General features: G+C 37.7%; 1 protein-coding gene across 1 annotated transcript; it reads left to right on the top strand.

The window, feature by feature from the left end:
- Positions 1-1,033: 1,033 nt before the first annotated feature.
- On the top strand, positions 1,034-3,665 carry LOC148549316 (uncharacterized). The gene is made up of 4 exons (XM_088495719.1): positions 1,034-1,243; positions 2,528-2,635; positions 2,721-3,135; positions 3,619-3,665. Exons 1-4 carry the CDS (start codon positions 1,034-1,036, stop codon positions 3,663-3,665), a joined length of 780 nt encoding a protein of 259 aa, XP_088351845.1.
- Positions 3,666-13,216: the final 9,551 nt, after the last annotated feature.

Genomic DNA, 13,216 nt, shown 5'->3' with positions numbered 1-13,216 from the left:
GAAGAGATGTGGTATTCGACCATTTAGTAGCCGACGGATTTGTTAAGGGATATAGAACATGGATTAATCATGGCGAATGGGCAATCCCGATGGCGGTTGACGATGACACGGATGATGAAGAAGGTGCACGTGATGACATCGAAGGACTGCTTAATGATGCATTTGGAGATGTATCTCATGCTGAGGGTGTTACTGTAGGTCAAAATGAAGTGGCTAAAAAGTTTTACAATTTAATAGATGGGGCAAGTCAAGAGTTATACCCAGGTTGCAAGAAATTTTCTACATTATCTTTTACCATCCATCTGTACTTGTTAAAGTGTTTACACGGTTGGAGCAATGCCTCCTTCACTTCACTTCTTGAGCTATTGAAAGAGGCAATGCCTGACATTAACATACCTTCATCTTTCCATAAGACAAAGTCTATGATAAGAGATTTAGGTCTAGATTATAAAAAAATTGATGCTTGTCCTAATGATTGCCTCCTGTATAGAAAAGAACTAAAGGATGAAAAACACTGTAGTGTGTGTGGAACTTCTCGATATACTGAAAATTCCAGTGATAATAGCGAGAACCAACCTGACAAGAAAGGTCGCCTGATTCCTGCAAAGACTCTGAGAATCAACCATTTATATTTGTGTACTTGTTTGCTTTATATGCTTGTTGAGCTCGAGTTAATTAAGCATAATCTGATGTTGACCAATGAATGAAACTAGGAGAGCCAAAAAAGAAGAAAACCCGTGGAAAAACAACATGCAAGGAGATTTATGCAAGGACTATGGAACAGCGAGAAGAAGTCACTTTTGATCTTGGACAGCCCGTAGGACCAACCGACCAAAGTGTTTCTAATTTAACTAGTTTTGTTGGCACTATTGGTAGAAATAAAAGATTCGTTAGTCTTTTGTACACTAGTTGGCATGCTGTTCCTCTTAAAGCTAAGAAGTTCATGTGGGACTATGTTAACGTAAGACACTTGGTAATTATTGATTTCAGTTTTTTTATTCAGCACAAGAGCATATAACAATTACCTATAATCATGCAGACCAAGTTTCTCCTCCCAGACAGTGGAGAAAAGTGGGTAATGCAAGCGATTCGAGATGCTTGGAAGCGGTTCAAAGGAAAGATTAAGCAAAAGCACTTCGTTCCCTATGATACTATTGAAGATATGGTGAAGAATCGACCCCCACAAGTACCAGAAAGTGGTTTCATAAAATTGATCTATTATTGGAGTCATCCTCTAATCCAGGTAAAAGACTATATATGTCGACTTTTCATGTGAAACTATTTGACTATTGAAAGAGCAATTTGGCAGATGAAGGATCTGAGTAGCTAGCTTTTTAGTTCTTACACATAATCTCTTATTGCAGAATACCTTTTCCCCTTGAATTTACTTTTGTAATTTTTCTGCATCTGATGCTTCTGATTTGGAAGTGGAGTTCTGTTCTATTTCATACTTCATTTTTCAAGTTTGAGATTGATTTTTTTCCTCTTTCTTTCTTTCTTTCCCTTCCCACTGAAGTTATGTATAAAATTTGAATCTTTCTTACTTTAATATGTTAAGAAATTATGTATAAATTTTGTTCACTGTATTTATGAACATATATACTCTTGAGATTTGAGGTTCGTGTCAAACTCGAGAGTTCATCTAAATTCATGGAGCTTAGCTAAACTCGAATCGTCAAACTCAACCCTGATTCTTTAAGCCTTCAATCTGGAAACAGTTCTAAATTTGATATAGTTCTGCATAGGATGCAACTAATATAACACTAATTGTGGTGTGGACTACTTGGAACATTGAATTATCCATAGGTTTTGGTTGCTTCTGTAAATACTTGTGGTTGAAAACCTTTGTATAGTCATCTAACAAGTTCTATTTTTCAATGTGATATAACACTTTCTGCCAAGTTATTTTTTTTATTTAATTTGAGTAATAGATTTTCTCATGAAAACCACATCTGAATTTTTCTTTTACTGGATTGACTTATAGGTCACTGGAATTAATTGATTGAATGATGAGGGGTTTGGGTAAGCATATTTTACACGAGATGAGATGTCATTACCTTTTGCAATTGGAATACTAAAATGGAAGTATAAAGCTAAGAAGGAAGTGGAAATCATGAAAAATGTGAATGGATTTTTTCGGTTATAAAATTTACTTGATCATGTGAAGTGTGAATTTTTACAGTTGTGAAAAAACTGAACAGGTGTTCCAATGTATTATAAATAGATCTTTTATGCTTGCTTTTGGGTATTGTTCAGTGCTTTAGCTTAATAATGCAGCCTTGCTAGTCAATTTTCCTAACTCATTATGCTGCACGCTTTAGTAACTGTATGCTAACTTTTTATTCACTTCCAGTCAATAAGTCAAAGAAACAAGCAACACAAGGAAAATGTGAAGTTTCCACATCGCATGGGGCCTATCAATTTCGGAAGAGTACGAGTGGCTATGGTAAATAGTAGATTTATATTTATTAGAATTTATATTTGCATAAATTGAAGGAAAAAATTGAAGTATGATCTTATTTTGCAGCAAGCAACAAAGGAAACAAAGGAGGAACCAAAAAGGTTTGAGATGTTCATTGCTACCCGAACAAGTCGGAAGAGGAAAGAAGTGGATGAGGAAACACAAACTGCTGTTGTAAGAGTTCATTAAATCATTCATAATTACATATCAAATTTAAGATACGGTAACTAACTCAGCTTTAAATGTTTCTTCTATGCAGGAAGACTTCCAACACCGCCAAGCTACTGGTGAAACAGAAGAGGAAGCATTTGAGGCCTTATTCGGGAAAGAACAACCAGGTCGGGTAAGGTTGTATGGAAGATCTGTAACAAAGACTGATTTAAAAAAATATGCTGAAATTAATGAAATCAAGAATCAGCACAAAGAGGAAGTGTCTAGTCTGAAGGATAAACTTGGACACATGGAGGCCCAACAGCAAAAACAAGAGGCCAAACAGCAAAAACAAGACGAAGAGATTCATGGGTTGCGAAATATGATCAAGTTATTACTGCAGCGATCGGAACCTGGAATGAGGCCAGAAGAACTAGAAGCTTTATTACAAGACGCCCAACAGTCTCCTATTGATGCGAATAGCGGCCATGGATCAACACATTTTCCGAACTTAGATGTGGTATGTCCTTATCTATTCTTTGTTCCATAGTTTTTTACTTGCATTTACATTAGTTGCTATGGCTGAAAATGTTTGTTGGCTTTATTAACACTGAAGTTGTATTGCTATGGCTGAAATTTGTTTGTGTAATTCTGGTGGTTGTATTTTTGATTTTGTGCACTTGGTACATATGAATTTGTCCGTATATCTAATTTAAGTGTGAAAGTCTGGTTAATTAGTGCATGAAAAATGCTATAGGGACATATCAGAATTGTGTTAAAGGAAATGGAAGAAAGAAACACCAGTAGATTTTCATGGTTTGAATGAAACAAAATACATAATTCCTTGAATTCACCTCTTCTGCCATGACCATATTTTTTTTAGTATATGCTTTCTTGGTTTATTATGACTACGTGTTCCATTTAATTTTTATAATTACGAATGTCATTATGAATATTTTTTTAACTACTTTTCTATATAATTATGCAGGGTAACAATGAAGATTAAGCAATGAAGATTAAGCTGATTATTATTGTAGTTTATTACCTAAGATAGAGTGCTATTTAGAATCTTTACCTGTATGGTTGACTAATGATTTTTATTAGAAGATACTTTTATTGGCTAAGTGATATTATGGTTTTGATATGGCTATGCTTACTTTAGTTTGAGTTGTATGAATTTTTACAGTTAACTTTATTCTAGTACTTTTGGATCAATGTTATAAATATATTTTGGTTAGAGACAATTTTTATTATATAAAAAAATTATTTAGTATAATTATGTATTTATTTTTATTTTGTAATATTCAATTCATTTATACATGTAATCATATTAACTATTATGTTGTATTAATAATTATTAGATAATTATATATATATATATATATAGAAAATAAAAGACCTAAGGCTACACCTATATGTACAGTAGCTATAGTATACAAAAAAAAAAAAAGAGACCTAAGGCTACACTTATATATAGTAGCTATAGTATATAGAAAAAAAAAAGAGACCTAAGGCTACACTTATATACAGTAGCTATAGTATACAAAAAAAAAAGAGGGACCTAAGGCTACGCTTATAAAAAGTAGCTATGGTATACAATGTGGTTACGCTTTACAAGTGATGCAGTAGGGGTTGAAAAGCGTAGCCTATTCTGGAAGAACGAAAGCTGAAAAGCGTAGGCTTTGGTCCTGGACAACATCACTTGAAAAGCGTAGCCTATTCCCAAACGCCAAAAGCGTAGCCCTTGGTGCAGAAAAGCGTAGCCTTTGAGAATAGGCAACGGCCGAATAGGAATCACCCCAAAAAGCGTAGCCGTAGCCCAAAAAGCGTAGCCGTAGCCTAAGGCATCATTTTTTTCACTTTTGGCTACATTTTTCAAGTGTACCTGAATGGGTGTTTTTCTTGTAGTGCCTATTCTCTTCTCAACAACTTTTTATGTTCTCTCATCGTTACACTACAAGAAAATTATATATTCAACCACACTTTTTTTAAACTATATTTATAGAATAAATTACGCTTTTTTCCGTGTTACCTTTTATAAGAAAATAAAAAATATAATTGTGGTATCACTTGCAAAGTATCTCTTTAAATATTATAAAGATCACTTATAAAATTTGCTTTATCTTAATATCTTTGGGTATACTTTTTTCACCAAAGAGAGTGGTTTTGAAGAGTAACCTATTTGTTATGTTTTGAGTGCACTTAAAAAGCGTTTCCTACTATAAGAACGCCAAATACAAATACGACACTTAGTGAATTTTTTTGTTTCCTTTTCGTCATCAAAGCCCTTCACTCACTCTCATTCCTTCTTTCGAGTCTCTACCAAAGCACCAAATAACAAAACCCTACCCGCTTCTCCAATCTCCCTGTCGTCGTGCCCTCCGTCGTCGTGCACCTCTTCGTTCTCCCCAATCGCAGGCGCGCAAAATCTTCATCGTCTCACTTGTCTGTTCGTCGTCTCACTCGCCTGCTCGTCGTCCTTAGTCGTGCTTCTGCCACCATCCGTCCATCTCGCAATTCTTCCTTGAAAGTTTCTGAAAACCCTAGCCTCCATCACGCTGCAATTCGTCTCACCGTCACTGCCCATCGTGCTCAAGATCGCCGCTAGGTTCGTTGTTGTCGTTCGCAATCCTCATGGTTCGTCATGCTCGAGGGTCTTCCCCTCGTTCCCCAACGTTTGCTCTACAATTCTATTTCACAGCCCTTTGCCCATTGTCTGTTATCGTGTTTGTCGCCAGCTCACCGGCTTCGCTGTTCGCATCTTGTCTTGTCCCTTCTCTATTCCTCAATCGTCTTCTAAAGGTATATATGTCTTATGGTTCTTGACCACTTTGTTTTTCCCTATTTATTGTTGTGGAGGCACATTTTTAAGATATTCATTTTATGATTCCTTTGCTGTTCTTATGAGGTTATGCCTTTGCCTAATGGCTTCCAAAGTTTGTACTTTGTATTTACTTTGTTGCAGTTTGATTTTTTCTTTTCTTTTTTTTTTTTTGTTTTTAGATTAATTTTGCAACTTCTATTTCTGGGTATTTTCTATTCAAATATGCTTTGAAAAATAGTTGGATGCTTGTACCTTGCATTTGGAATTTGCATTTAGCGCCAGCAACCAATAAGCAAAAGGGACGTTTTTGCCTCTTTGTGGCATTTAGCGCCAGACAATCTGAAATGAAACCTCATCAATGAAGTATCTGCGAGTTAATTTAGCTTTTATTAGTTATCTTTTATTTTATCTTTGTAATTTTTATTTACAAATAATATCTTTTAGTTTTAGGATTTATTATTTTATTTTATTTTAAAATCAAATTAGGTTAGATATAAAAGGGAAAAGATTCACCCTTTAGGGGGATCTTCTCACGTCCGCACTTTTACACTTTTTAGAACCCTTATTTTCTCTGTAAGTCATGAGCCACTAAACCCCTTTGGTTAAGGTTAGGAGCTCTGTTTATTTCTATGGATTAAGACTAATTGCTCTTCTATTTTAATTAATGTATTGATTTAGTTTCAAGAATTACTTTCGTCCTTCATTTTATGAATCTGGGTGGAACGAGAGTATGACCCTTATTCTAGATGCGTTCTTGTGACCCTTAGAAAAGGTCCCTCACCTGAACACAGCTTGAAAGTAAATTCTGCCTAAATTGCTAATTACTTAAACCAATCTGGATACGTGACATATAATTCGTTTAGCTTTGGGTAATTAGGGTTTTTGTGGCCATAAACTAGATTTGAACTTAACCCTCTAATTGGAATCAAGTGACCAAGGGATTGACGGTTGATGAAGGTTAGAGGAGACTAAATCACTAAGGGATTAGGGTTTAGTCAATTACAGTTTGCCATGAAATGAATCTTGCATGATTTAAATAGTTGGTAAGAAAACTTAATCCAGAAAAGTAAACATTTTTGATACCTTAACTGCTTTCTCTCACTGATTTTTCACCAATTCTCTTATTTGCTTTCTTCACTTTTGAATTTTTGTTTAATGCTCAATTCACCAAACCAACTCTTTTGTCTACCTAACTAAACCAATCAGTTGACCATTGTTGCTCAGTCCATCAGTCCTCGTGGGATCGACCCTCACTTAGCTGAGGTATTACATGGACGACCCAGTACACTTACCGATTCAGTTATGGATATTTTCAAAATCCGGACCAAGTTTTTGGCGCCGTTGCCAGGGACTGACGGTGATTGGCACCTACCAGTTGTCTGATTGTTTAGATTAGGCATTTTTGCTTTAGATTTATTTTATTTATTTCTTTAATTTTTGAAATTAGCTTACAATTTTTTTCCTTAAATTATGAAATCAAGTTTGGTGTCCTGTAGTAATTTTTTTTTTTAAATTTTCAAAAATATCAGTGTTCTTCCTTGTTTAATTTTTGAATTAGTATTTTAATTTTTCTTAATTATTTTTGAAACTTTTAGGTCCATTTCTTGTTTTATTTTATTTTATTTCTTTTTTACATAGGATGCCTGATGAGCGGATAATTTATACCCTTTTTGGCATTGTTTTTACATAGTTTTTAGTATGATTTAGTTAGTTTTTATTATATTTTTATTAGTTTTTATTCAAAAATTACATTTATGGACTTTACTATGAGTTTGTGTGTTTTTCTATGATTTCAGGTATTTTCTGGCTGAAATTGCGGGACCTGAACAAAAATCTGACTGTAGATGCTGTTGGATTCTGACCCTCCTGCACTCGAAGTGGATTTTCTGGAGCTACAGAAACCCAATTGGTGCGCTCTCAATTTCGTTGGACAGTAGACATCTTGGGCTTTGCAGCAATATATAATAGTCCATACTTTGCCCGAGATTTGGTGGCCCAAACTGGCGCTAAAATCCAGCCAAAAAACTTTCTGGCGTAAAACGCCAGAACTGGCACGAAAACTGGAGTTAAACGCCCAAACTGGCACCCAAGCTGGCGTTTAACTCCAAGAACAGCCTATGCACGTGAAAACTACAATGCTCAGCCCAAGCACACACCAAGTTCGTCTCGGAAGTGGATTTCTGCACTATCTGCACTTAGTTACTCATTTTCTGTAAACCTAAGTTACTAGTTTAGTATAAATAGCACTTTTTACTATTGTATTTATATCTTTTATCATACTTTCGAGACCATTGTTCACGTTTTGGAGGTTGGCCTCACGGCCATGCCTAGACCTTTTTCACTTATTTATTTTCTACGGTGGAGTTTCTACACCTCAAAGATTAAGGTGTGGAGCTCTACTGTTCTTCATGAATTAATGCAATTACTACTCTTTTCTATTCAATTATGCTTGATTCTATTCTAAGATACTCACTCGTACTTCAATCTGGAGAATTATATGATTCGTGACACTCATCATTATTCTCAATTCTATGAACGCGTGCTGACAACCACTTCCGTTCTATCTGAGCTCAACGTAGTCATTGGGCGACAGCTTGAGTGCGTATCTCTTGGGTCTCTGATCCACGGACCGAGTCCGTGAGATCAGAATCTTCGTAGTATAGGCTAGAACAAATTGGCAGCATTCCTGGGATCCGGAAAGTCTAAACTTTGTCTATGGTATTCCGAGTAGGATCTGGGAAGGGATGACTGTGACGAGCTTCAAACTTGTGAATGTTGGGCGCAGTGATAGTGTGCAAAAGGATAAGGGTCCTATTCTGACGCTAGTGAGAACCGACAGATGATTAGTCGTGTAGTAGCTGTACATGGTATTTTTCATCTGAGAGGATCATACAGCTTGCCATGGAAGGGAGCACGCATGATTGGAAGAAGGCAATAGGAAAGCAGAGGTTCAGAAGCAATAAAGAATCTCCAAATGCTTATCTGAAATTTCACCCACTGAATTACATAAGTATCTCTATCTTATTTTATTTTATATTTTATTTATCTTTTAATTATCAAAACCTTATAACCATTTAAATCCGCCTGACTGAGATTTACAAGATGACCATAGCTTGCTTCAAGCCGACAATCTTCGTGGGATCGACCCTTATTCACGTAAGGTTTATTACTTGGACGACCCAGTGCACTTGCTGGTTAGTTATGCGGAGTTGTGAAAAGTGTGAATCATAATTTCATGCACCAATGCCTCACTGGAAATTCTCTGTACTCTAACATAGAGATTCTCACTTTTCTTTATTTTCTGTTTGTGTGTGCAGAAACAGGAATTAGCTTACCATGGATCCGAATAGAAATAAGCAACCTAGAAGGACCCTGGGCTCATACACTGCCCCCACTCCTGATTTCTATGGGAACAGCATTGTTGCACCCCCCATTGGAGCAAACAATTTTGAGCTAAAGCTACAACTGAGTACTCTGGTGCAACAAAATTGTCAGCTTCATGGACTCCCGCAGGAGGATCTAAATCTGTTTATCGCCAACTTCCTACAAATCTGTGATACTGTGAAAACTAATGGAGTGAATCCTGAAGTTTATAAGCTAATTCTCTTTCCATTTGCTGTGAGGGATAGAGCAAAATAGTGGCTTGATGCTCAGCCCAAGGAGAGCCTGGACACTTGGGACAAGGTGGTTAACAAGTTTTTGAACAAGTTCTTCCCTCCTCAGAGGCTGACTAAGCTGAGGATGGATGTTTAGACCTCTATGCAGGGAGATAATGAGTCCCTCTATGAAGTCTGGGAGAGGTACAAGTTGATGCTCAGGAAGTGCCCTCCTTGCATGTTTTCAGATTGGATCAGGATGCATATTTTCTATGAAGGACTCTCTGACATGGCCAAAATATCTCTAGACAATTCTGTAGGTGGTTCTTTGTACATGAAGAAAATGCCTGAAGAGGCCAATGAGCTGATTGAGATGGTGGCCAATAATCAGTACTTATACTCTTCTGAGAGGACTTTAGTGAAGAAAGGAGTTATGGAGGTAGATGCTGTAGATGTACTTCTTGCTCAAAACAAGCTCTTATCCCAAAAAATGAGTCTCATCACTCAGCAATTGAGTGGCATGCAGCGTCCAGTTGCTAATGTTCATGGTGCTCCTCTAGATGCTCTTTATGACATGAGTGGCAACTTCCCTCTAGGTGAGACGTGCAACTATAGCCAGCATACGCCTGAGCAAGTCAATTACATGGGGAATTCCTCCAGAAATCTCAGTGATGCTCCTTATTCTCAGCCTCTTTATCAAGGATGGAGGAACCACTCAAAGTTTGGGTAGGGAGAGCAACCTTAGGGACAACAACCAAATTATGCCAATAATTTTCAAGGTGGGTTCAATCAGAATCAATTCAACAATCTTCCTTTTCAACCCTCTCAGCACCATAATGGTCCTGACTTGGCATCCATGATTGCAGAACTCTCTAAGAGCCAATATAGCTTTATGCAGGAAACCAGAGCTTCACTCTGGGATTTAGAGATGCAGTTGGATTAGTTGCGCAAGCAAACACCCGAGAGATCCAGTGACATGATTTCCAACTCTAGAGAAGAGTACCAGGCCGTTCAATTGAGAAGTGGTCAGATTGTGGGGTCAAGAATTAAGAGTGGTGAAGAGAAGGTTGAAAAAGAGACATAGAAGAAGGAAATTGTAGAGACAGATAGTGCTAGGGAGGGTGCTGAACACCCAGCAGGGGAGCCAGGGAGGGCGCTAAACTCCCATGAATATTTAAAGAACGCCCCTTCAAGGCATCCAGATAACCTTTTTTCAGTTATTATATTCTTGATACACATCCTGCTCTACCCAAGGCTCCAGAGTACAAGGCAAAAATGCCATATCCCCAAAGACTTCAGAAGGCATCTAAGGAAAAGCAATTCTCCAAATTTTTGGAAGTCTTTAGGAAGCTTGATATCATTCCCTTTGAAGAGGCTCTTGAGCAAATGCCTTTTTATGCCAAGTTTATGAAGGAGTTGTTGAGTAATAAGAGGGATTGGAAATAAGTTGAGACAGTGGTATTGACTAAGGAATGTAGTGCAATCATCCAGAAAAATCTCCCAAAAAAGCTACAGGATCTTGGGAGCTTCCTAATTCCTTGTACCATTGGAGACACCACTATTCAGAAGGCCTTATGTGATCTTGGAGCTAGTATAAACCTCATGCCTCTTTCATTGATGAAAAAGCTCCAAATTGATGAGGTCAAACCTACCTGCATTTCTCTTCAACTTGTCGACCGTTCTATTAAGTATCCTCTTGGAGTTATTGAGAATCTGCTTGTGAAAGTAGGACCCTTTTTCTTCCCTGCTGATTTTGTGATATTAGACATGAAGGAGGACAAAAATGCCTCTATCATTCTTAAAAGACCATTTTTAGCCACAGAAAGAGCCTTTATTGATGTTTAGAAGGGTGAAGTAACTCCGAGGGTCAATGAAAAGGAAGTTGTTCTCAATGTGTTAGAGGCCTAACGACACCCTGTTAATTCAGAGGGGTGTATGAGAGTTGATATGATTGAATCTCTCATAGAAGAAGCGTTTGAAGCTGAAAAGCTTGAAAATATTCTAGAATATTCCTCTAAAGATACTTTGCTTGAGATTGATGAGTCACCTCCTCAGAGGGAGAAGTTTCACACGCTTCACACTGAGGAAGGGCGTCTGAAACTTGAGTTGAAGCTCTTACCTCCATCATTGAAGTATCTATTCCTGGGAGACAAAGGCACTTATCCAGTGATCATAAGATTCTCAGAAGCCATAAAACTGCCATTGCATGGACCATTAGTAACTTAAAAGGGATTAGTCCAATTAAGTGTATCTACAAGATTTTACTTGAGAATGATGCTAAACCAGTTATGAAGCTCCGGGAAGCCAAAATCATTTACCCTATTTTGGATAGCTCTTGGGTCAGTCCTGTACAAGTGGTTCCCAAGAAAGGAGGAATGATTGTGATCCAGAACGAAAAAAATGAGCTTATCCCCACAAGAACTGTCACAGGGTGGCGCATCTGTATTGACTATAGGAGGCTCAACACAGCTACACGAAAAGACCAGTTCCCCCTACCTTTCATTGATCAGATGCTTGAGAGGTTAGCCAGCCATGCTTTCTACTACTTCCTAGACGGATACTCTGGCTATAATAAGATCACTGTAGACCCTCAAGATCAGGAGAAGAGGGCATTCTGATGTCCTTTTGAAGTATTTGCTTACCGGAGGATGCTGTTTGTACTGTGTAATGTCCCAGCAACTTTTCAGAGGTGTATGCTCTCTATTTTCTCTAACATGGTTTAAAAGTTCATTGAGGTATTTTTGGATGACTTCTCTATTTTTGGTGATTCTTTTAATTCTTGCCTTAAGCACCTAGCCTTGATTTTGAAACGTTATCAAGAAATAAACCTTGTTTTAAACTAGAAAAAATGCCACTTTATGCTAACTGAAGTTATTGTTCTTGGTCACCGGATTTCAAGCAAAGGAGTAGAGGTTGATAAAGCTAAAGTGGAGGTGATTGAAAAATTACCACCACCCAATACTGTTAGGGCAATAAGGAGTTTCTTAGGACATGCAAGATTTTACAGGAAGTTTACAAAGGATTTTTCTAAGATTTCTAAACCTTTAAGCAACCTTTTGGTTGCTGACACTCCTTTTGTTTTTAACAATGATTGCTTGCATGCCTTTGAAACTCTAAAAGCAAAGCTTGTCTCTGCACCATCATAGCCCTTCCCAACTGGGAATTGCCATTTGAGCTAATGTGTGATGCCAATGATTATGCTATAGGGGCTGTCTTGGGGCAGAGGCAAGACAAGCTCATGCACGTCATTTACTATGCTAGTCGTATTTTGAATGACGCACAGAAGAATTACACCACTACAGAGAAGGAATTACTGGCTGTTATTTTTGCAACTGATAAATTTAGATCCTACTTAATTGGGTTCCAAGGTTATTGTTTATACTGACCATGCTGCTCTTAAGTACCTTCTAACCAAGCAGGACTCTAAACCAAAATTGATCAGGTGAGTGCTACTCCTTCAGAAGTTTGACATTAAGATCAGAGACAGGAAATGGTCGAAAAATCAAGTAGCTGATCATCTATCCAAGATCAAACCTGAAGAAGGGACACCGCCCCTCACTGCGGTGACTGAAACCTTCTTGGACGATCAGCTATTCATGATTTAGAGGGCTCCATGGTTTGCAGATATCGCAAACTATAAGGCCATGAGGTTCATCCCCAAGGAGTATACTAGGCTATAAGTTAGAAAGCTTTTGAACGATGCTAAATACTACTTATGGGACGAAGCGTACCTCTTTAAGATATGCTCAGATGGAATGATCCGGCGTTGTGTCTCAGATGAGGAAGTATAGTAGATCCTCTAGCATTGTTACAGTTCTGAGTATGGGGTTAAAGGACAGCTAACAAGGTCCTTTAGAGCGGTTTTTACTGGCCAACACTCTTCCGAGACTCACGGGAGTTTGTAAGAAACTGTGACAGGTGTCAGAGAGCCGGAAATCTCCCTCACAATCATGAGATGCCACAGCAGGGGATTCAAGAGATTGAGTTGTTCGATGTATGGGAAATTGATTTCATGGGACCTTTTCCACCCTCATACTCAAACACTTACATCTTGGTGGCAGTGGATTATGTGTCCAAATGGGTAGAAGCAGTGACGCTACCCACCAACGATGCCAGAGTCGTGCTGAGCTTTTTTTAAAGATACATTTTCAGCCGGTTTGATGTCCCAAGAACACTGATTAGTGA

This window comes from Arachis ipaensis, chromosome B8 (genome assembly GCF_059453495.1).
Source record: "Arachis ipaensis isolate K30076 ecotype BB chromosome B8, ASM5945349v1, whole genome shotgun sequence".
Classification (NCBI taxonomy): Eukaryota; Viridiplantae; Streptophyta; class Magnoliopsida; order Fabales; family Fabaceae; genus Arachis; species Arachis ipaensis.
Note: the sequence above shows the minus strand (reverse complement) of the source record. Positions and strands in the feature narration are given on the sequence as shown.

What these genes read in the sequence shown, in the direction of transcription:
- LOC148549316 (XM_088495719.1), top strand. Translation starts at nt 1,034, where the DNA reads ATGCAGACCAAGTTTCTCCTCCCAGACAGTGGAGAAAAGTGGGTAATG. An exon ending in GGAGTCATCCTCTAATCCAG is followed by an intron (nt 1,244 to 2,527) that starts GTAAAAGACTAT and finishes CTTATTTTGCAG; the next exon opens with CAAGCAACAAAGGAAACAAA. An exon ending in AGGAAACACAAACTGCTGTT is followed by an intron (nt 2,636 to 2,720) that starts GTAAGAGTTCAT and finishes TCTTCTATGCAG; the next exon opens with GAAGACTTCCAACACCGCCA.